At 37.4% G+C, this 24688-nt stretch overlaps 1 protein-coding gene across 1 annotated transcript in view; it reads left to right on the top strand.

The window, feature by feature from the left end:
- Window positions 1–8037: 8037 nt before the first annotated feature.
- Window positions 8038–24688, top strand: part of PPP4R3A (protein phosphatase 4 regulatory subunit 3A) — a 33220-nt gene continuing 16569 nt past the window's right edge. Inside the window, exons 1-6 of the mRNA XM_007432959.4 lie at window positions 8038–9339; window positions 13649–13704; window positions 15989–16087; window positions 17263–17880; window positions 24150–24227; window positions 24312–24428. Coding sequence (XP_007433021.1) covers window positions 9198–9339; window positions 13649–13704; window positions 15989–16087; window positions 17263–17880; window positions 24150–24227; window positions 24312–24428 — 1110 coding nt within the window. The 5' untranslated portion in view covers window positions 8038–9197. The remainder of the gene's footprint in view (window positions 9340–13648; window positions 13705–15988; window positions 16088–17262; window positions 17881–24149; window positions 24228–24311; window positions 24429–24688) is intronic.

Consider the following 24688-nt stretch of genomic DNA (forward strand, 5'->3'; position numbering starts at 1 on the left):
GAGCTTACAGTTTGATTTCGATGAAAGAGGGACATGAGTACTTAACAACTTTTAACACTTGATATGGCAAATATGAATACAGTACACAGTAATGCCCTATAGTCTAATTAACTATCCAGCTGTATTTTTCAGATGCATGAATGAGATATTTTTAGATATTTTGTGCAAATATGTAATAGTTTATCTGGATTACATTTTGATTTTTTTTTCAGAAAAAGCCATCCATTCTATTCATGTCAGGAATGTGTTTCAGTTCCTATGCAAAACCTACTCCACTAAGTTAGGGAAATGTGTTTGATTTTCCTCAAAGACTATTTCAGGTATCAGATCTCTAGAGAAGGCATGCAGATGCATCCTGCAAAAGTTCAGTCCATACTTTTATGGCAGGCACCAGGAGCTCCAAGATTTTCTAGGCTTTGCCAACTTTTACTGAAGATTTTTCACGGATTTTGCAGAGTGCCCAAGGCTATTAACTTAACTTCTGAAAAAAGGATGTGAATTTAAATGGCCTACTCAAGAACAAGCCACTTTTTAGGATTTGAAAACTGTCTTTTTATCCCAGTTGCTGCAGCCTCGCCTTTTTTGTGGAAAATGACTTGTGCTTTTTACCTGAGACTCCTTCTCCTGCCTGAACAGAACTATGATGTCTTCAACAAAGAATTTCTGGCAAGAAAAGCAGCATTCCAACTATGGAAACATTTCTTAGAGGGGCTGACCCATCCAGTACAGGTGTGGACAGATCCCAAGAATATGGAGCCCCCACAGAAAGCCCAAACCCTCACTCAACATTAGATTGAGTGTGCACAATTTTTCTCTTGCTTCAATTTATGTATCACCTATGTTTGTAGCTCACAGATTAAACTGTAATATTCCCTATCATGCAAGCCTGTATTTAACATTTCCTGTCTGTTTCCTCCCTTACACGCAATCTTGAAACCTGACAATTTTGCCTCTCCCACAAGGAGAACTCTCCAGAGAAGCTAGGGGTGGGAAGCCAGGCAGTAGATCTGTTGGATCAGATTTGTTTACAACAACAGGATCCATATATCAAGATTCAGATGGATGGTCTCCAGGAAGACCCACAGACGTTATTTTCCTTTTTCTATGACTGAAGGACAGTTGTTTTGCAGTGGTTGTTTATATGTTCCTCTTGCTCCAAAAAGAAATATTGCAACTTTGCCATGACAAGAAAATTGCAGGATATGGAGAAGTGTTCAAAATGTTACATTTTTTGAACAGGGAGTTCTGGTGGCCAAGAGTAAAAGCAGATGCTAAAAACTATGCATCATCTTGTCATGTCTATCGCCAGACCTAGGCCATCACTGCTAAGCTGGCTGGTTTGCTCCAGTCACTCCCCTCTCTCACAGGATGATGGGACACAATTTCCCTGGATTATTGACTTTTCAGATATGCAAGTTTATACAACCATTTTGTGATAGTAGACCTGTTTATCAAGATGGCTCGTTTTATTTCATACAAGAGAGTATCAACTGCTCTAGAGACTGCAAAATTCTTCCTAGACTATGTTTTTCAGTTCTGGAGTTTAGCCAATCATGTAATCTCAGATTGGAGCTCTAAATTTACACCCAATTTCTGGAAAGCCCTCTTCCATTTGCTGAATATTCATATACATTTGTCATCATCTCATCAAATGGGCAGAGAAAACTAACATTCTGCTGGTACAATTTTTGTGGTGCTACATTTCCTATGAACAGGAGAATTGCCCTAATATGTCAGTTGCAGAAGGTGTATATAGCTTTAGACTGGATTTGGCATTTTTATCCACCTATCGAGTCCTTCCCAAGGACCTGGGATAGGCAGGTGTTGTTGTTTGATGGTGTTAAAGGTATCATCGCAGAACATAAGCTGTTCCCAGTAATGCTGCCTTTTTGCAATTAACTGATGGTGATTTTGTCAATGCCGCTGGTCTTCAAGTGGTGTTCCAGATGTTTTGGGATTGCACCTAAGTGGCCTATAATTATTGGTACTATCTTTGCTTTCTTTGCCATAGTCATTCTACTTCTATTTGCAGGTCTTTATATTTTGTGGTTTTCTCTGGTTCTTTCTCTTCTATTCTGCTGTCTCCAGGTATTGCAATGTCCACTATGCAGACTTTTTTGTCTTTCTTATCAACAATTCTTAAGACTGGGGTGTTGTGTGGCAGGTGCTTGTCTGAATTCTAAAGTCCTAGCGCACTTTAGCTCCTTCATTTTCTATTACTTTGTCTGTTTTGTGGTCCCACCAGTTCTTGCCTGCAGGAAAATGGTATTTCTTGCAGATATTCCAATGCCGTTGTTTGTAGTCAGTCTGTGTGATCTTCTTGCAGCAGCTAACTAGGTGGTCCACTGTTTCTTCAGCTTCTTTGCAGAGGCGGCATTTGCTGTCTGTTGCTTCCTTCTCAGTTCTGGCTTTATATGCATTTATTCTTAAGGCTTGGTCTTGTGCAACCAGAATTAGCCCCTCTGTTTCTTTCTTCATCTTTCCTGCTCTTAGCCTCTGCCAGGACTTCTTGTTATCTGCTTTGCCTGCTAGTTTGTTTGTGGACTGGCCATGTAATACTTTGCCTTGCCATGTCTCTTTTCTATTCTTCATTTGGTCTTTCTTATAGGCCAGTTTGGTCTCTTTGGTATTCAGTAAGCCTTCATGGTGTACTAGCTTGAGTGCATCTTCTTCACTGTCCTTCAGATATTCTTCCAATGACCTTTTTTCTTTTTTTCCTATGCAGCATGTACCTCATTATTTCTGATACAGAGCCATTTTTTTCCTTTGCTATACCATACTGTTCTGGGATATAAGCCACTATGATTTGATGTACTATATGTTCTTCTTTCAAGTACCTGCCACATATTCAGCCCCATTATCTGTCTGTAGAATTTGGGGCTTTCTTCAGGTTTGTTCCTTACCAAGCCACACATTCCTTGAATTTTCTCTTTAGAAGTGAAGATCTGGTCCTTTATACAGCAGGGGCACTGCTGCATTCTAAACCCTTCTGCTAAAATCTCTAATTAGTAAAACCATCTGGATCCCTACGTCCCATCCTTCTGTGCAATAGATTAAACAGTTCCTGTGTCTGCATGCTTTCACTGCTTTGGTTTTATTTTCTTCAAACACTCCATGTTATTATTTATAAGTAACTCTTCATTTTGAGTTATATAGCAATAGTTATCTTTAAACTTACTTCACATTCTTTTTCTACCATATACCTTCCTGAGAGCAGACTAGATCCCAAATCGGGGACATACAGTACATGTATCCTGAGTGGTTAAATTTACACTCTTTCTTTTACTCAGGGATTTACTAACCCTCTGCCTGCTGAAAGAAGGCTGCACAAATTGCCAAGAGTTAATTTGACAAACATTTATCTAAAGGCACACTTCTTATTCTGTAAGATTATCTATATGAATTCTGTCTTTCAATTGAAAAAAATGAGGCTTTTTCTCTGAGTTCTCCCTCTACATCTTGTTTGTTTGCATTTTACATCTTTCTTTCTCTGTGTTGGGATGACAGTACTCTTTCGAATGTAGGCAACAGGTTCTTTTCTCTGCTTTAGTCTTACTAAGACTGTTTATTTATTTATTTAGATAATTTATATAGCCACCATCTCAAAAAATTGATTCTGGGTGGCAGAAAGAGGATAAAAAACCACAGAATACAATGGAAACCTTAAATCATCATCACCCATAATATATGCCCAGATCTAAAAATCTAACATTAATCCATACAGGCCAAACCACAAACCCACCAACAGGGCTGGTTTAATCTTCAAGCCCCAATGGCTGGGGAATAATCCAGAACTTTAATGCCTTACTAAAGGCTAGAATGGTTGGTGCCATCCTCATCTTGGGGGAAGGGTGCTTTTCTATAGAGTGGGCACTGTGACAGAAAAGGCACAGCCCCTAGGTCCCAGAAGATGACATTTCCTAATGGAGAGGACCCAGAGCATGCCAACTCTGCCAGTTCTGGTGGGTGAGCAGAAATGACCAGAGACAGGTAGTTCCACAAGTATCCTGGCCCATGGCATGTAGGGCTTTATAGGTAATAACTGGCACCTTGATTTGCACCTGAAGGAATGATGTTCCAGAGGCCAGATGCTATAGGAAAAAAGACTCTCTTCCTGGGCCCCACCAGATGGCACTCTCTTGCAGACAGGACCTCTTCTGCATGCTTCTTCTGCTGGATCTAACAGAATGGGTAGACAACACTGAGGAGAGGCAGTCTAAAGCCACAAGCCGTGAAGGGCTTTCAAGGTAACCACTAGCTCCTTGAATTGTATCTGGAAGTACACCAGTAACCAATGTGGCTCACAGAGCAGAGGTGTCACATATGCTGAATGACTAACTGAAGTATTTTGCACCGGCTGAAGCTTCTAAATACTCTTCAAGGGCAATGTGAAGGAATGGTTGGATGAAGGCTGCACTCAAGGAGATAAGCATTCCCTTAGCCCTCAACAGGAGCATGGGAAGTTTAAGAAGATGAGACTGGCACCACCCTAAGGAATTCACGGTGTTGTGGCTTGCTGGCTTGGGAAGTTAGATTAGTCTGGAGAGATTCTGTCTTGAGGTGAAAGCTAATAAACGCAACAGACTGTAACTGCGCTGTTTCGGGGAGTTTGGGCTGAACCTGACATCAATCTCTCCAGACTGAATCTAACTTCCCAAGCCAGCAAGCCACAACACCGTGAATTCCTTAGGGTGGTGCCAGTCTCATCTTCTTAAACTTCCCACGCTCCTGTTGAGGGCTAAAGGAATGCTTATCTCCTCGAGTGCAACCTTCATTCAACCATTCCTTCACAGGCAACCCCATGTGCAGAGCATTGCAGTAATCCAAATAGGAGGTGACCAAAGCATGCATGACTATGGGCAGGGCTTCCCAGTCTAGGAATGGGTGCAACTGGTGCACAACATGAAGCTGTGCAAAGGCCCTCCTGGTCACAGCTGCCACTTGCTCTTTGAGCAAGAGCTGCAAGTCCAGTAGGACCTCCAAATTGCACATAAGTTCTGTCCGGGGTAGTGCAACCCCATCCTGAACAAGAAGTGGAAAATCCATAGCATAGAACCAGATGGTCCTAAAACCCAAATCCACTTGGTCTTACTATAGTGCAGTCAAAGCCTGTTGTTCCCCATCCAGACCCTCACTGCCTCCAGACACTGAATAGGACCTCCATGACATCATAAGGACAGCCTGGGGTGGAGATATATAGCTGGGTATCATCAGCATACTGATGATACCTCACCCCAAACCAACAGATAGCCTCACCCAGCGGCTTCATGTAGATGTTAAACAGGAGAGGGGAGAGCACCAAGCCCTACCATAACCCACATAACAGGGGCCACAGGTTGAACCCCTCTTCCCCTTTCAACACTGATTGGAACCAGCCCTGCAGGAAGGAGGAGAAGCAGCACAATACCATGCCACTCACCCCCAACCCCTGAAGCCAATCCAAAAGGATACCATGATTGATGGTATCAAAAACCACCAAGAGATCAAGAAGAGTAAAGATGGATGCACTATCCCATTTCACTCTCGCCAGGGATCACCTAAGAGTGCAATCAATGCCATCTTGGTCCCATACCCAGGCCTGAATCCTGACTGAATGGGGTCCAGATAATCTGCTTCTTCCAAAGTTCTTTGAAGCCGCTGCACAATTATCTTCTCCACAACCTTCCCCAAAAAGGGAAGGTTGGAAACTGGATGAAAATTGCCCAGTACCTTTGGGTCCAGCAATGGCCTCTTGTGGAGGAAGTGTACCACTGCTTCCTTAAGACACAGCGGAACTATCCCCTGTCTCAAAGAGGAATTAACCACTGCCAAGATCCAACTGCACATCACCTCCTGGGAGGCCTTAGCCAATCAGGAGGGACATGGAACTAATACTGGCTGAGCTAACAACCATCGGAACCCTGTCCATTTCCTCAGTCCCAAAAGGATCATCTTCCCAGATAACCAAGCCAGACCTTGCCCCAGTCACCTCCAAGGACCTGCTTCAAGGCCAACATAGTGAGAATCCAATTGACTTTACTGGTCAGGTTTAAATGTTTAAATATACATACATACATGCATGCATGCATACATACATACATACATACATACAACAGGAACCTATGCAAAGGCCCTTCTAAACACAGCTGCCGCCAGTTCTATGAGTAGTGCTCCCTCATTCAGAGATAAAGATGGAAAGTCACTGGACCTGGACGGCCTCAAAACCTACAGTTGCTCAATCCTACCAGGGTTGAGTTTCTTCCCTGTCCAGACCCCCATAGGCTCATGTTGATGGATGACCTCCCCAAGCAGCTTCATATATATGTTAAAGAAAAGTGGGGAGAAAGTAGAGTCCTGAGGAACCCTGCAAAGCAGGGTCCTCAGCTTCTATGTCTCCTCACCAACCAATACCAACTAGAGCTGGTCCAGAAAGATTCCATAATCGATGGTATCAAAGCCACTGAGAGGTCAAGATGGATGCACTATCCCTTATCTCGTTCCTGCCAAAGTCATGTACAAGTGTGATCAGTGCTGTCTCAGTACTGTAACCAGGTCTGAAATCTGATTGAAAAGGTTCCAGATAATCCACTTCCTCCAGGATGCTCTAGAAGTTCAAGCTGATTATCTTCAAAAAGGTAGGTTGAAACCTGGATGAAAATTGTCCTGTTCTGCTGGGTCCAGTGATGGTTTCTTGAGGTGTGAGCATATAACTGTCTTTCAAAACAGGTGGCAGCACCCTGCAGAGAAGCATTAACTGCTGACTCAGCCATATGACACTTCCCAGGAGGCCTTAACCAACCATGAGGGCATCAATCTAAAGCACAGATTGACAGACTCACCGCTTCAAGGAGTCTGTCCACTTCATCCTGAGTAACAGGTTCAAACTCTTCTCATATAAACAAGAAAGACACCTCAGGTACCTCCATAGGTACCTCCAGTACAGCTAAAGTCTAACTGAGCAAATCCTAGCAATTTTATCTAACAGATGCCTAGCATGATCTTCACAAGGGCCCTGCAGAAGAGATTGGGTCATGCAATGGGCACAGAAAACACAAGGCCATCTGTTTTGATCTCTTTCCACAGGCACTGCACACATCTTTAACTTAGCCAAGAGGTACCAGTCCAACTATCTATGATTGCATCAACATATTTTCTGCAATATTCCATCACAGCAAAACTTGAAGAACTTTTTAAGCATCTTAATTGATATCACCTCTGAAGAATTAAAAAAAAAAAAGGGAGAAAACAAAAGTAATGAAATGAGATGAATAAAAAGCTGGCTTTCCCCCCAGGCATTGGGATAGGGTGATTGGAGCCCACTGATTGTGGGGTTGTTTTTTTTAATGTATTGGGGAATGTTGGTTTAGGGTGCTGGGAGTTGCAAGGTTGGATGTTGGTTTTTATTGTTTTTTTAAACATATTTTTATCTCTGATGCAGTGAGTGGACCAATTATGGCTCATAAGATGGGTGGCCATGAGGAAGGAAGGAAGGAAGGAAGGAAGGAAGGAAGAAGTTGGTTGGTTGGTTAGTTAGTTAGTTGCTGGTTGTAAGCACTCTAAGCTACAAAGCTGCTGCCGCTTTTATTTGTTGTGACTAAGTCCTGCCTGCGAGGGTCATCTTTACTGAAGGAGCACGTGGTTTGTTCATACTTCAGCCTGCTTGGATAGTCCACCCGAAGGAGGGTTTTCCGGGAATAAGTTTTAGGGACGTATGAGGAACCGTCCCCAGCGTTTGGGCGAATAAGGTAGACACGTTTGCATTTTTTCGCTACTCCGCCGTGCGACAAATGTCTTTTAGAAAATGGTCTTGGTTGCAGCAAAAAAACCAAACCAAACCAAAACAAAATCGGAGCGAACATCATAAATTCTTCAAAGGTTGCTGCAGACACGGGGTGGCAGTTTTTCACAGGAAAGTGTTCAATGCTTTCCACTTGGCCGAGGAGTCAGGTGCGAAGCGCGCCTTTCAAAAGAGCCACAGTCCCAAGCTTCCAGAAGGCTGCGGGCCCTTTAAATGTTCGCGGCCGGCCCGTGCCGCCTTTGGCTGGGAGACCCCGTGTCTCCAGTGAGAGGTGAAACCAAGATGGCGGCTGCACAGTGACTGAGGCTGAGACAGAAAGACACGAACGGCCACCGCTTCAGTCATCCTACCCACCCGCGGAGGGGATTCGCTTCTTTGCCGGGTGCACGGAAAGGCCCAGGCAGCGTAGAAGGGACGAGGGAGCTTGGTGGGACTGCCAGCAGCATCCGGAGGAGCGGGCGCAGGAAGAACATGGCGGCGACGGCGGCATCGCGTTGAGAGTGCAGTCGTCGCTGCTCGTGAGGGGAGATCCTGCCGGAGGAGACAGGGCACCGACACCGCCTGCGAGCCCGGCCCACACGGCCAGCTTCCTCTCCCCGCCCCCATCCCAGCAAGGCGCGGCGTCCCCCGCCCCCAGCTTAGGTCGCGGCCTTCCCTGGGAAGAAGGGGCGGTTCCGTCTCGGTCCCTTAGCCTGGCTAACGGAGTGCGAGGAAAGGGGCTTCGGGCCTAGCAGCGCCTTGCACAATAGGGCCTGGCCGAGGGTGAACCGATCCCCTCTTCCCGTGCTTCCCGCTTTCCCTTCCGCTGGCCTCTTCACCCCTTCTCCTAATGATGCTCCAGCAGTGTCCACGGATTTTCCTTCCCGTTCCCTTGGCGTTTTTACCTCTCCTTTTGAGGGCTTTTAGTATGACCGGCTAATCCTTCCTACTTTTCCTGTCACTGGTTTGTTTTCCACTTGCTGCTTTTCGGTTCACCTCATCTGCCCCCTAACTAGCGTTAGTCGTCTGCAGTGGTGAATTCTCTTATTTGTTTTTGCTTTGAATCACCTATGTAATGTAGATTCCTCTTCAACTGACTTTCCATTTTCATCGTCGTCTTTTTATTCTTTTCTGGTGTTCTTCTGTTTCTTCCCTTGAAGTCTTAGCACTGTTATTTCCTGTTTTCTCCTATTCTGCAAAGCTGTCGTTTCACTGAAAAAGTTCTGTGCTCTCACAGTAGTGTTAACTGCTGTTTTAAGCTGTCCCCCTTTTGGGGTGATGAGGCAGTTACTTTAACAGCACCAATAAAAAGACCTGTTTGGGGTATTGTGTGGGACTCTTGCTCCCTTTTCTGCTCCCCTTCATTGAGGGGGGCAAAGCCCCCCATCACAGCTCAGCTTGATAGACTGTCATAGACCCTTGTGGTTTGGAAAAAGGCAGAATGACCGATACCCGGAGGAGGGTGAAGGTTTATACATTAAATGAAGACAGACAATGGGATGATCGTGGCACTGGACATGTGTCCTCTGGCTATGTGGAAAGGCTGAAGGGCATGTCCCTGCTTGTCAGGGCAGAGAGTGATGGTAAGTATAGCTGAACAAGTATACATCAAATGTACTAATACTTGTGATCATGAATTTTGGCACATGTCAGTAATTCGATGTGGGGCAGTGAATTTCTGTACTGAATAGTTTGAGAGGTTGAGAATCAGGTAAGGATTATTTTCTATATGATGACTGTCATAAAAGATAATTCTCCACATGAGTTCATGTTAATTGCCTAACAGTCATCTCAGTATGCAGCTTTAAACTCTTCTAGGTGGCAGACTATAGAGTTAATTATTTAAAGTGTTAATCATGTTTTTCACCTAGACATTGAGGACTTTTCCTATGAAACTTACTTAAATGACCTAATTGACTAAGCTTATAGTATTCTTCTTTAACTCACATGTAGACCATTAAAATGCAAGTTACAGGGCCAAATAAATATTTAACAAGGTATCCAGATCTTCTGTGTGTTAGCTTAGAAACTTTATAGACCATTTAAAATAATTTGTCATGCCTTCCATATCTTGTGGAAGACAATAGCAAAATTTGCTTACTTTTTAATAAACATAAACACTGTCTATTTTTATGCATTATCTTCTCTTAGAATAAGTGGAATCCATAATTTAAGCATGTTGAACAAGAATGTTGAACATAGTTTCCAAAATTACCAGTTTTGAAGTATGTCTCTACTCTCATGTAAATCTTTTTGTGAAGCAGAAATGAAATTGGTGGCTTGTTTTAATTATTCCCAATTAAATTTCATCCCATCTTGTCTCAGTATACTAGTACTCCTAGTAGTATCAGTTATTTGTCAGTGTCATTCGTGTGTCTTTAATCATATGGGTGAAACTGCAGTTTTCTCATAACAAGTTTAAGGGTTTTTTTTCTAAAAATAAGTATGAATGGAAGCTAATAGATTGGGGAAAAATAAAAGTGGAATCCATTTGCCACCAGTTTCAGTATGCCGTTATTTGAAAGAAAGTCACATTCCCTTCAGTGAAACTTGTTTCTAATATGTGCATAAGATTCCTTACAGTCTGATCCTAACTATGGGATATATTTAAGTTAGATACCCCCCTAACTATGGGATATATTTAAGTTAGAACGTTGTGACATCATCGTAAATATATTTTATTTCCGAAATTTGCAACTGATGATCAGAAATGTACCGTATGTTTGTCATACTAAAAGATGTGAAATCCCTCTGATTTTTTTTTATTAGGTCATTTGGGTGTATTAGTATAATATAATATTTATGTGAAGTACCTGACATTGTAAATATTGATTGTAAATAAGTCAGTATTGCCCATCAAATGGAATATAGACCATCTGACATCTTGGATGGGAAGATGCCTTTGATCCTCCCCCAGCCAACTCTAAGTTGTATGGTCCCTCCCATCCTAACAGGAGTATTAGGGAAACTGTCATAGTCTGAGAAGTATGTGGGCCTCAGGAGATGAGTTTGGTGGTTGAGGTACAAATTGAACTCTAGACATTATTGTGCTATAACAGGTCTATGGGCAACTACTGTAGATTAAGCAAAGGAAATGTAATATCAGACAATATGACCAACTTTCCAAATGAGTTGTTCAAGTTCGGATGTTTGTTTATGTTTCTTTACATTCAGCTATGACCATTCTATCATACTTCCACATCATTCTATAAACTATAAACAGATCTACAAGAAAATCCTTGTATACTTCTTGCCCCAATAGATGTATTTTGATGCATAGTTTTAAGTTGAAAACAATTGAAAAATTGAGAGAAATTAGAAATCTAAAATATAACTATATTCTAATCCACATAGTGTGGTTTTGGTCTGTAAATTAGATCAGTTCTGTTGAAAGTGTGATAGAAGTATTCTTTAACATTGATACTTAACAGACATTAATATAGTCTGCTTTATTATTATTATGAGCACTAGTCTCTGGGCTAAGAATGCCTGGGTTACAGATGACCCATAGATAAGAATGAAGCCTATTGTAGCAAAATTTGAGTTAAATGCACAGTGATTCAAGTTAAATACATAATGGTTCAAGTTCACTACACAATACTACTTATACAGTATTATACAATAACACTGTTCCGGCTTACATACAAATTCATCTTAAGGACAGACCTTGGGAACGGAACTCATTCTTAAACTGGGGACTACCTCTGCTTGTACACATTTTCATGCTTTTTATTCTATAGGCATTCACATTCAGTTTAGGCAGTCATTTTTTGTCCTTACCGTTAAGGAGCGAACAGTTGTGAAATCAATTGCTGTTACTGTTAAAAAAAAAAAAAGGTACAGATATGATATATTAAAACCTTTAAAATAGTTTGCGATAGTCCTGTAATGTTTAAAGAACTCTCTCTCTCTCTCTCTTTTGCATGGATGTAAACATGCACCACTGTTGTCATTCCTCATTATTGAGCAATGTGTTGGGTACAAATGAGCCATGTGGATGAAAATCTTCTGTGTCCTCTTCATCTAATTAGCATCTTTGTGGCAAGCCACAAAGACCTACTCAAATAGCCTCAGTCATATGATTAGAAAAGTCCAGCATGTTTCAGTGGCATGGGATTCACCAAAATCAGATATAGTGCTGATATAATGATGCAAAGCTTAAATAAAATGAGGATTTTACTGTGATACTTCACCTATAGTGAACTGTTTATAGTACAAACCAATGCAGCTGCACTCCAGAATGAACTCTGTGAATTCAGTGGAGCTTGTACCTAGGAAAGTAGATAAAGGCTTGCTGTCAAAAGTGCATTTTCTTAAGGCTGAGGTTCTTAGGGTGACACGTTGTAAAGCAATAAAACCAATACAACATTTAACGCATCGTAATAAGAAATTTCACTCTAGTCTTATTTCAGGTTTATTCAGTATTATTTGAAACAGATTTTGGGGGAAAGGACATACTTCTTTTATAATTTCGAAGTATTTGCTCCACTTTTATATTAAAATATGTAAATAGTGTGTTTTTGATATTTTGTGAAAATGTTTCAATTTCCTTTATCGGTTTCAGTAAACTTTGCTTATCTTTATGCTCTAAGGCAACAATCATAACTAAACACACCATCTTTAGTGAGGGTGTTAATAATTTAACCATGAACTTTGTGACATTTTAGCAGTGCAAAACTTCCTTCTAGCTGAGCTTTGAGGAAATAACTTTAAGAGCAGCTTTGTTCTGTGATTTAACTGAAAGATGTTTCTATTTTCTTAAGAATTTTTCAGTTATTTTCAGAATGCTTTACACAATCTTATTGTAAAAGAGGTGTTAGCATAGTTCTGTGTGACAATGTACACTGGGAATCAGTTTCAGGAACAATTACATATTCTCTCTATTTGACATAAATACCTCTTCACCACCACCACCACCCTAATTTCTCAGCTCTAATTCAGCCTTATCAATAAGTTTTATCTGTTTTTATGTTTTTTTCTAGTTTTGTAGGCTGCCCAGTGTCCATTGGAGTTGGGTGGCTTACAAATTCAAATAAATAAATAAATAAAATCTGGTGGTTGGAGATGTTGTAGACTACAGTTCCCAGATTTCATGATTGTATGTCCACATATCTGGATGATATCAGGTTGAAAAAAGCCTAGTTCTTTTGATCCACTGATTTGATAAATTACAGAACTATAGCTGAAGGTAGGAGAAAATCTTTTGTTTTGCATACAGCATGTTGCTTCTTTCTAACTGGGACAGTGAGCTCAAATCAGTAGTTTCAGTGATCTGGGAAATAATCTTTAGAGACTTGTTTCAGTTCAAGCCTGGAAGGTTCATATTGCCACCTAATATTTTAAATGATTCAAGGTTCGATAGCATGACTGGGCTATTAAACATGGCTAAAAAAGCACAGTTTCATATGTGGTGCTCTTTTTATGAAATTTGTAGTAGCTTTTCTGGCTTCTCTCTGTATCATTGACTGCCTCTGTACTACATTTCTGATTGTACAAAATAGTGACAGGCTTTCTGTTTATCCCTTCCAAAAGCTTAGGAAAGGTATGATTTGTTGATTCTTCCATCTGGATTTTTTCCCATAGTTTTTTTCATCTTGAATATTTTATTAGAGGGAAAACATGTCCAGAATGTTAACTTGAAAACAGTTGCTTGCCCAGTCTAACTCTTGCTTTGTTTTTAAATATTATAAGATTTTAATCATTGACAGACCCAAGAATAACTCTCTACAGGATAAATAGTGAATAAATTGCTCTTCAAATAGGCAAGTGTTATCTACCTAGTAGATAGGTCTTTTAATTTTAAAGTATACCTTTAAAATGTGGTATAGTATATACATTTAAAAAAATATTTTATTAGCTCAAAATATTACTATTTTTTCCCCTGCTCTTCAGGTTCTCTTCTTCTGGAGTCCAAAATCAACCCCAATACTGCATATCAGAAGCAACAGGTAACAGATTAGTCAGTTATATTTCTTTATAATTAAGTAAAACGTGCTTCTTTTGGAACTGTCATGATGATAAAGACAAAGAATTGGTAAAACAAAATTACAGCAATTTATTAAAGTTAAAATAGAATACTAAACAAAAGTTAATATGAAAGTCCTACAAATTAATTTCAAATTCATAAGCTTCAAGTTGATTGATGAAAATGTACTCACCTATGCTGTGAACTTCTACTATGATATTAAAAATATATTTCCTTATGTTTGATTTGCAACAGCAAATGCAGTTGCTCATTAATGGTTTGGTAATTGCAGAATCTTTTGTTCTATGAAGATTTTTAAAACTCTTATCTCAAACTTTGGAATATAGGCTTGTAAGTTAGATGGATGTGATTTGTTAGTGTTACCAGATACTTATAGGAGGAATTCAGTCAATTTTCCCTCCCCCACTTTATATCAGAGGAATGGGAAAGTTGTTATATTTAGTGATTATTCTTGTTCTGTGCACACACACACATACATACCCATATATCCTAAAAAATCTTCTTAATGATGTATTGTAATGAGAAGGCATGAGCTCTGGCTCCATGCATTTCCCTTCTCTCTTTCTCTTTTTTTTTTCACTTTTGCAAGCAGAGATAGTTTATAACTTTCCATTATAGTTTAAACAGACAGTAGTATTTTTCTGCATCTAAGATTAATCTGATTATAGCTTGATCAAAATAGTTTCTTGTATTCACACATAAAGTAAAAGTATAGCTTGTTCCAAACTGTGATTGAAAGCTTGCAACTTCTTCCCTTCCACATGAAGACACATCCTAGTTATACAAATCGTGGTGTTGTGCTCAATCTAGCTTTTATATTAACTCTGCTACTGAAATGAACCCTAAAAAAGGTTTGGAGTAATGAAATTGTCTATCTAATTAACTTGGAGTGCAGGGAAATATGCCATTATATATCCAGTCTTTCTGTCTGATTAGCACAGCCGTTTTTAAACTAGATTTACTTAGGGATTTGGGGGAAAACTTCTAAATTTTCCATCCATGCTTCAGTAAAGATCAGGACAAAGAGCATACTACAGCTGTGGTTTGAAATGAGTTTCTGTCATCCTTAAACTAGTTTGTTCAGTATTTTTACAAGTCTGGGATCTCATGAATTTTATTAAAACAACAGTTTTTATATCACCTTAAATACCAACAAATTATGATTGATCAGTCAAATTAGTGATTACATTTTCTCATGTAGGCAAGTACACCTTCTTGTAAAAGATTCACCAAGTTTCTGGTGATCATACTACATCAATCTGCTAATATTATAAATGCATACCTAAACAAAAAATTTCAACAAGAGTCTTATAAAAATGTGTAACAAACATTACAGTCATTTGATATTCTACTAAAAATAAAGAATGGGTACAAATTGATAAATTAATTGTGAATGGACAGAATGAAACAAAACTAAAAGTCAAAGGTATTTTTTAGTATTATGGCCACATGGAGACTAATTGATAAAATAGGTAGAATTACTACAGTGCAGTTTGAATGCAACACACACCCAAATCAGGGAGTGTGAAGTAGTACAAAAAATCAATTAAAATAATTAAGGGATGTCTTATTTAATTAAGAATGGATAAATTAGGGTGATAGTAGTTAAGAATGTGTTCATGATATGGAAAAGAGAATAAAATACTGTGAAAACTTGGCCCTTTTTCAGAATGGATGTGCAGAATCAGATAAAGCATATTTTAACATAAAATTATCCTGTATAATTAATCAGCTGCCACAGAACATTATGATATTGATATAAAATCAATTTTAAATAAATGAGCCAGGCAACTGTATTTCACTTGCTAAATGTATATTGTGTGGATATTGCCATTGTGCTACATATATGCGTTTCTTTGCAGTGTTGTTAGGAAAGTAACAATTACAGTAATACTTAGATAATCTTTTATATGCTTAGATATATTTGAAGATGTACAGTCCCAATAAATACCACTGAGGTGAGAAGAGGCTTGCTCTGTAGCTGTCTCTCCTCTGAAGCACCTTGTTGACCTTCTTACCTCAAATGCATATGTTCCTAGGATTGCATGGGTATCATGTGAGCCCAGGAAAAGAGACCACTTCTTTAAGGAGGTGCCAACAGGTGTATAGCATTTGTGCCCAAAGTGCCGCTATAGCACCTCTTCTGCTTTGGACTGGAAGTGTTGCATGTCCTGACTGACTATAGCTCTACTAAATAAATAAATAAATAAATAAATGTGTGTGTGTGTGTATTTATAATTTTGTAGGACACGCTGATTGTGTGGTCTGAAGCAGAGAACTATGACCTGGCTCTTAGCTTTCAAGAAAAAGCTGGTTGTGATGAAATATGGGAAAAAATATGTCAGGTAAGATGTCTCCCCTGAATGTTTATCTGCCATAATTAATGCTATTAACAATACTAAATAGTTATTCTCGTTTCTCTCAGAAGTTTCAGCTGTTGAAATTTGTACACTGTGTTTTTAGAGTTGTAGTTGTAAATAGACTAAAGGAGTTGTAAGTAGACTAAAGTTGTATATTGTAAATAGACTAAATAATACGGCTGTATAACGCTTCTGATTTGAATGCAAAAAGGTGCTTTAGGGAATGCCAGGGGAAGAAAATAGCATAGGTCTACAGCTCCTTAAACCAAATATGTCTTTTCCTGGGATTATTTGCAGCTGTTTTAAGAAATTCCAGACGTGTGTTAGGTTTACACTCCTTTTTGCTCTGAAACACATTTCTCCGTACAAATTCAAAGCACTAAACAGCCTTAGTAAATAAAACAGCAAGACTTATTGATTATGGACTAGTACAAAAAAAAATGGCTCCATTGTTCTATATTATTGGGATGTAAGCAGATCCTTAACTCACAAAGCAAGTAGTGCTAAGATACCAGGAGCAAATATTTATATTCTAATTTAGGCTAGTGATATTATTTTTAGCTTTGCATATATAGATCAGGAAACTGGAGAATATCTAGATGGCACAGTTCAATTTATAATAGGCTTCATCACCATCTGGAAAACTATAAATTATTGACGTGCCATCTTGAATGTGGATAGATTCAACATGATTTACAAAAAATAAAATGAATATGTTGAACTAGAAATATTACTAGTCAAACAGAATATAAAAGTGCATGGCTACATAATATTCTGATGCCACTAGGAAAGGGTGATAAACATACAGATGTTTGTCAGCAGTGTGCACTCATTACATAGTATTAGTGGCTGCATCAAAGAAGTTGCTTTAAGGATTTTGCACCAGAAATGCTACCTTTAATTTTTAATTTATATACATCTTCATTTGAAATACTAGCTCTAGTAGCATAGCCTTTTATGTAATTGAACTCTTTGCTTCATGACTTTGATTTCTGATGCTTGGTAGCATATTTAATTTTTTTAGTGCTTTTCATTTTGCATTAATTGATGCAGATATATATTTTACTATAAAAATAACTTTATAGTAAAATATCGGTACATACTTGTAGGCATTCAGCAGTTGAAATGGTGTACCTTCTAGTTTTCTTTCACTTTAACAGGTTCAGGGAAAAGACCCTTCGGTGGACATTACTCAGGATCTTGTGGATGAATCTGAAGAGGAACGCTTTGATGATATGTCATCTCCAGGTCTAGAGTTACCATCCTGTGAATTAAATCGATTAGAAGAGATTGCAGAACTTGTGGCATCTTCACTGCCTTCCCCACTGCGGCGTGAAAAACTCGCTCTAGCACTTGAAAATGAGGGCTACATAAAAAAACTCTTAGAAATTTTTCATGTGTGTGAGGACTTGGAAAATACTGAAGGACTACACCATTTGTATGAAATTATTAAGGGAATCTTCCTCTTGAATAGAACTGCACTTTTTGAAGTCATGTTTTCTGAAGAATGTATAATGGATGTAATTGGATGTCTAGAATATGATCCTTCTTTATCACAGTCACGGAAACACAGGGAATTTCTGACAAAAACTGCAAAATTTAAAGAAGTTATTCCAATATCTGATCCGGAGCTGAAACAAAAAATACATCAGACATACAGAGTACAGTATATTCAAGATATGGTTCTACCTACTCCTTCGGTATTTGAGGAAAACATGTTGTCTACTCTTCATTCATTCATATTTTTTAATAAAGTAGAAATAGTTGGTATGTTACAGGTAAGTCTGGATTTTTTTAAAAAATTGGGGTTTTTTTCCTATCTATAGATTGGATCTTGCACAGCCTTACTGTTAAAGATAGTACTGCATTTCATGTTGACAATACATCCTTCACAACAAACAAGTGCCGTAAGTACGAGATGGGGTGAGGAAAGTATTTTGAATTTGAACCACTTTGAAATGTTTTGCTTGGAGTGTGAAACTGCTTTTTGACAGGCCAATTTTACATTCTAATAATCTTGGAAGTGTTTCATCCTTGAAACTCTTGGCTTCTAATTTGAAACACTTCCCAAATGATAAAGACAACCCAGTTTGCATTGGAATCAGGAACTCAGAACAGTTTGAATTTGAAATGTTTATGCCTCCCTATGCAGCATTAGAGGTTGTTACAATTATAAGGCTTAAAATGCTAAAAAAAAAATTCCTTAGAATGAATAGAGAATTTTTACTATATAACATTTTTGGGCTTTTCTTAATAAAGAATGCAAAAGCTGTCAACAAAGCAAGGACAGATATTTTTACACTTGGCATAGCAAGGGGAGTCCTGGTGAAAACATCTGTGCCTGGGCACACATGTTCAATTGATGTAGGGGCTACACTCAGTTTTCTCAAGAATACGGTTCCTTGAGCAGCTGGTTTAGAGATGTGCTTTGAGAATGCTTCTTACAGTTGTACCAGATATTAGTAGAATCATCCAAACTAGTGTTTTGTTTTGTTTTTTAATGGCATGGGTTTTGCTCTTGTTAAAGAAACATTTTGTGCAAATACTACTGATTCTAGCATGCTGTTTCTGAATAAGATTTGGGTGGGAAGGGGTGTATTTAAGCTTCAGGAGATTTTGAAGGTTGCTAACCAGGGCTGGAAATGATAGAGAATCAATGGATTCATATAGCTGAAAGGGACTTTAGATGTTTTATAGTCCAATACTCTGTTCAGTGTAGGATCCGTTATCTGACATGACCATTCAGCCTCTGTTTGAAGAAGAATTCAGTTTCATGCAGCAGCCTATTCCACTGCCTGACAGCTCATACAGACAGGAAATTTCATCTGATGTTTAGCCTGAAACTCTTGTGGTTTTAATCCATTGGTTCTGATCCTTTCCTCTGAGGCAATAGAAAATAAGTCCATTCTTGCTTCTGTGTGACAGCCCTTCAGATATCTTGAGTGCTGGATGGAAAGTGGTAGATGACTTACATAGACTGCATGGCAATGGAAGTACCAATGTCTTGGTCCTACTTGATCTTAGGTGGCATATGATCACATTGTCCATAGAATCCTCTTAGAGCATGTAGACCTTAAATGTCACATTGCTAGTGTTTCTTCCTAGATGTTCTATTATAGAAGATAAATTGGGAGACTTCTGATCTTTTCTTATTCACCCCATGACAGTTTGAGATGATCAGTCTGTTGACATATAGCTCTGCTGCTCTTTTACACCCAAGAATACCATTTGAGACAATGGCCTCTTCCATTTGTCGCTGTCTGGGAGGTGGCAGCAGTAACCAGGAGTGCTTTCTATGGTCTTGTTATATTCCAGTCGGGGCCTATCTTGAGTGATTGGATCTGAGCTATTTCCAAGTGTAATGTGCTTTATCAAGAGCTGCCTCTGAATATGTGTGGAAGTTTCAGTTGATAAAAAGTAGAACCTCGCAAATGCTGGTGTGGGCCAGAAAATGTAAATACATAACTCCAATATTACATCATTTGCTTGGCTATGTTATTCTGTTAAAGAATAAAGCCATACTTTAAAACTTTAATAGCATAGTCCAGGTTAGCCAAATAACTGCCTTCACCTGTACAATTCTGCCCGAATGCTATTTTGGGGTTTACCTTAGCATTTGCTGCTAATATCAATAAAGTAGGCATGAACTAAGAATAGGCCGCCTTGTCAATGGCCCAGATGTTTTAAATTCCCTTCTAATAAATCCAGTACTTTTCATTCTTGTTTCTCTTTCAGAATGTATCTGTTACTGTAACATGTTAGCAGAGCAACTTGATGAATGAGTTTTCTATAGATGTGATCTTTTTTAATGTGTTTTGCATATCCCACCGTGTATCCCTTTGGGAAGAACAGTCCTAAAAAGGAGCTTTTAGAAAAGGTTGTAAATATTTCAACCTTGTTTGTTAAAATAATATAGTGGTGGATATTATTTTTCAGATGTTACTGTTATCAGAATACCTAGTGTGATCTTAGTTAATGTGGCACAAGAGCTGTAGCATCAGTGGAAGTGTTGAAGCTTTGATGAGACAAAATTATTCAGAAAAATATTTTTATACATTTACAAAACATGTAAGCAGCACATAAAATAGTACTGTTTGGAGTTTTTATGATACAGAATTTTCCTTCAGGATCCACTCCCGTCCAATTTCCACATTATGTGGAATCATTCCTCATGTTCATTGTTTGGTAGGAATTTACTAGGCAATTCCTAGTAAAATGCCTGGAGAATGTAACAGAAACCATTGGTTCTATAGATAAAGATAAAGGGGGAAAAACATAAAAATTGTCTTGGATTCCAATATACATTTGTGTTACCAAAATATTTGACACAGCGTGATTGTGTGCATAGGTATGTACTTACACACTATATTTACATATAGACAATTCTAAAGCAATAAACACTATTAAGACAGATGTGTTAAATTATATATTTATTAGAGCAACAAGATCATTTTAAAGCAAAATGTTTTGGCTTCCCCTTTGGTTGCTCTAATATGAATAAAAAGAAGCAGTAATGCACAGGGATACTTTAAATCCCAGCCTTTGAGTAAAAACAAATTAGTATTGGTTTCTTGTGGCCCTAACTAATAGCCCAAATCTTTCTAATGCATTAAAAAAAATAGAGGAGACCACAGTTAGCAGAATATTGTAAGGCATTCATCATCAACTTGGCTTGCAGATACTTTCAGGACCACCTTTTCAAATGGAATTGACCTAAAGTACACTTTTCAAAGCTACTGAGAATCCCTTGTTTTCAGGAGGTGAGGGAAACAAAGGCCCAGAAGTAGTCTCCTGAAGCCAGACATCAACCTTGATGGCTTTATTGATGCTAGTTAAGACAAGTTGTATCAGAGAACCAACAGAAGAGAATATATGTAGCTCAGGGTTTAACTCTAGAATCCTTGGTGCTCTCTGAGCTTGGTTGGTTGTTTGCAGATGTTTCATTACCCAACTAGGTAACATCATTAGTGCTAGGGATGTTATCAGAGAACCTTCAGGGTTTAAAGGACATAGGCACTCTAGGATTGGATTAGGTTATTTATTATTATGGGTATTTATTGTGTTATTTTACTTTAATTTTATATTTATATTGTTAATCACTGGAAAATTATTATGAAATACAGTAGTGTAAAAGTTTGATAAATGAATTAGAACTAACAACTACTGTGAGGCTTTATATGGAGATAACATGAATTTGACTGCTGTACTATATGGTGAAAAATTGTCATTCCTTTTCAAAGCATTTGTTATTTTGAGATGAATATAAATAAGGCTTTATTAAAATACAGTAGTTTTTTTTTATTATTTCAAGGTATTTGCTACTTCAAGATATTTGCTGTTTTGTTGTTTTTAAAGTAATTTTATAAAAGGCCAAGGTTCTTAAATCATTTAAATAGAAGCCATATAATCCATTTTCAAAACAAAAAATTATTTCAAAAGCATGTTGGCTAAGGGAGGCTAAGTGTCGTCAAATGATAATGCTAGATCTCCTTTGAAACTGATTCTTACAAAACTGGTTTATTTACCTTCTTTGTTACTGTCTTGAATAACATTAAAGGTGATAAATGGATTAGATTTACCAAAATAAAATGCTACAAATTTTTCTAATAACAGTAAACAGTCAGAATAAGGGCTTAATCAAATAATACAGCTGTAATTTAAGAAGGTCTAATATAAAAAGATTAATGTGTAGGAAAGGATGTGAAATGGTAATATAATACAAAACAAAATGAACATTTTAAAAAGTAAGGTAATATGTTAAATAGATATGTCAGTACCTGGTAGATTGGAATTATTCAGATTAAAACCCAGTTTTAATTACTTAAATTGCTATTGAGACAATAAATGAAGTACATTCTTGTTATTTGACATAATCTTAGTATATATTAATTTCTTCTCAAAGATAGGCATGTGTTTATTTTCTAAGTATGACTTATTATGAAGCAATTTTTTTTCTGATTAATGTTAATGCTGTAAAATAATTGGATGATATTTAATACAAAAGCAGAAACAGAGTTGAGAAATCATTAGGAGGTAAACCAGTTCCATTCCCAGTATAATTAATTATGACTGTTTGGAGGATATTTTTTCATGATAAACTTAGGGAAGAATTATCATCATTATTAAGCTGCTTTTACATTGTATTAAAAACCTTGTTTATATTGTTTGTGGAATAAAAACTAATCAAAATAATGTTTTAATAAAAATTAATTTTAATTAAAATGTATTTCTGAATTGTTTATTGTAGATGTAATTTTTTTAAAAAGCGAGTTCAGCACATATGATACAGCTATCTTTTTCTTTATGTTTGCATTGTTTATAATCTAAAAAAGAAACATTAGTTTCCCAGTTTTTCCAATTCCTATTTTTTCTCAGAAACAATTATTTCAGGATTACTGTTCAAGGTGTCTTCATATTAAAATGTTTTAAGTTATAGCAACTCCATTAAAATATTCCAAGTTGGATCTCTTTTCTGATTGGTTAGTATAGTTGCCTAGAGTTACATAAAAATGAGATGGGTGGCTGTATAAATCAAATAAAATGGTAGTCATTTCTGTTTGTGATCAATAGTGGACATTTAGCATAAGTTTTCTTGGGCTTGCATGAACATGTTCTTGTCACTTGTTTCATTATCTAATCTGTGCTCCAAATCATATATTCCTTGTACGTCTGTCATTGCATTTTAGAGAAAAGGATAAGGGCTTGATTGGATGTGTAGCTATGTACACCACCTGTAGAATAGGACACCTGCGCTTTTATCTCCTATCTCCAGATCCTGGTGTTACAAGCAAGTTTGTAGAATGTAGTTTGGAGTAAAGATTACTGTTTGTGATATCTCTGAGATAGACTCCTTTTTAATAATACAGTATAAGAAAGTATTAAAATATTTTAAACAAATCTATTTACATTTTAAGCATCAACTTTAATTAATTATTTTAAATCCTCATATCATCTACCTTGGTTTATGATGGTATGGCATCAAAAGGCTAAAGATACTTTCTATAGTATTAATAGGAACTTCATATTCATGCCTTTAGATGCAATAAAAATGCATTTGGAATAATGAAAACAGAAATGTTGTATGTACCTTTCAAGGAACTATTAAAAGTAAACCACCTGCAAAGAACAAAAGTTAGATCACATTCTGAAATATGATGAAACAGAAGTGAAGATCATTGTTCTTCCTTGTTTAGAGCAATAAACCTTTATTCATTTATTTATTGGGGCTTGGCTTTTGATGGCCTGTGTTAAGTTTTGAAATAGTAGTAGTTTTAGTTTAATATTAAACAAAGTTTTATTGCTACTTTTTAAAACTCATCCATTTTTAGTCTTAAGAATGGGAGGTAGTAGTTAGAACAGGTGCAAACCAGTGTGCAAATACCATTATCTTTGGATGTTTTAAAATAAGTACTTGATTTCAATTAAACTGAAAATTAAATAACATTTTGTCTGCAAAAAACGTATTGGATATGTTGTACAACTTTATGTGCTGAAAATTGTATCTAGGCCATCCACTGAACAAGGAAAAGTAAAAGAAATAAACTGAAGAGTAATTGGTTAGCATGATGTGATTTCTATGCAGGTCTCTGCAAGACTCTTTGTTATATTATATAACACCTTAGGTGCTTGAAATGCAGTTAAGCCTGGTCACTTAAGAATGTTTAAGAACATTCTAGTAGGTAATCTAGATGTGCTTGAATGATAGATCTTAGGACTGCTGAAACGCCTTAAATTCTGATATTCAGTGATCTCTATATAGAAAATGCATATGTACCATATGCATGTATGACTTATAGATATTGTAGATAATCTCTCTGGCTTCTAAAATTAGTGTGAATTTGTTCTTCGAGCAAAATCAAATTTATTTTCTACAGTATTGTTAAATTGAGCACATACCAGTGATGTACATAGTTGTCCATTCAAGTTACCAGATTTGTAAAGGGTGCTTGTTCGCCTAGAGGAGGGTGATAGAAGATACATTATAGATATTTAGCATTAATTCAAATTCTTGAATATAATTTGGGTGATTCCTGTTTTATTTTGATAGGAAGATGAAAAGTTTTTGACAGACCTATTTGCACAACTTACAGATGAAGCTACAGATGAAGAGAAAAGACAAGAATTGGTAGGAATATTTTAAAAAATTATTTAAAAACACAGTTGTTGCTTTCTTTTTATTGATAAATATGGTCTTTTTTCTGTGTTTCAGGTAAATTTCCTTAAAGAGTTTTGTGCATTTTCTCAAACATTACAACCTCAAAACCGTGATGCTTTCTTCAAAACATTGTCAAATATGGGCATTCTTCCAGCACTAGAAGTCATACTAGTAAGTTTTCAATCTCTGTATCTTAATGTGTGTAACATAATATTTCCATAATATTTCCATAATATTTCCAATTTAATGTTTGGATTCAACTACAGTATATATGTGATTTACATTCTGTCCTATCATGGTGTCGCCAAGAAATAAAAGGGAGTAGAACAAAAACACAGGCAAACAGAAAAAGAGGAAAAGCCTAAAAAAATCCTAAAGTTTTTAATCAAGGAAAAACACATTTTGTTTGTCTTACACAAAGCCAAACAAAC

Source organism: Python bivittatus, unplaced genomic scaffold, assembly GCF_059951505.1.
Source record: "Python bivittatus isolate LINGU-HERP-01145 unplaced genomic scaffold, Pbiv_v1 ctg000480_np1212, whole genome shotgun sequence".
Classification (NCBI taxonomy): Eukaryota; Metazoa; Chordata; class Lepidosauria; order Squamata; family Pythonidae; genus Python; species Python bivittatus.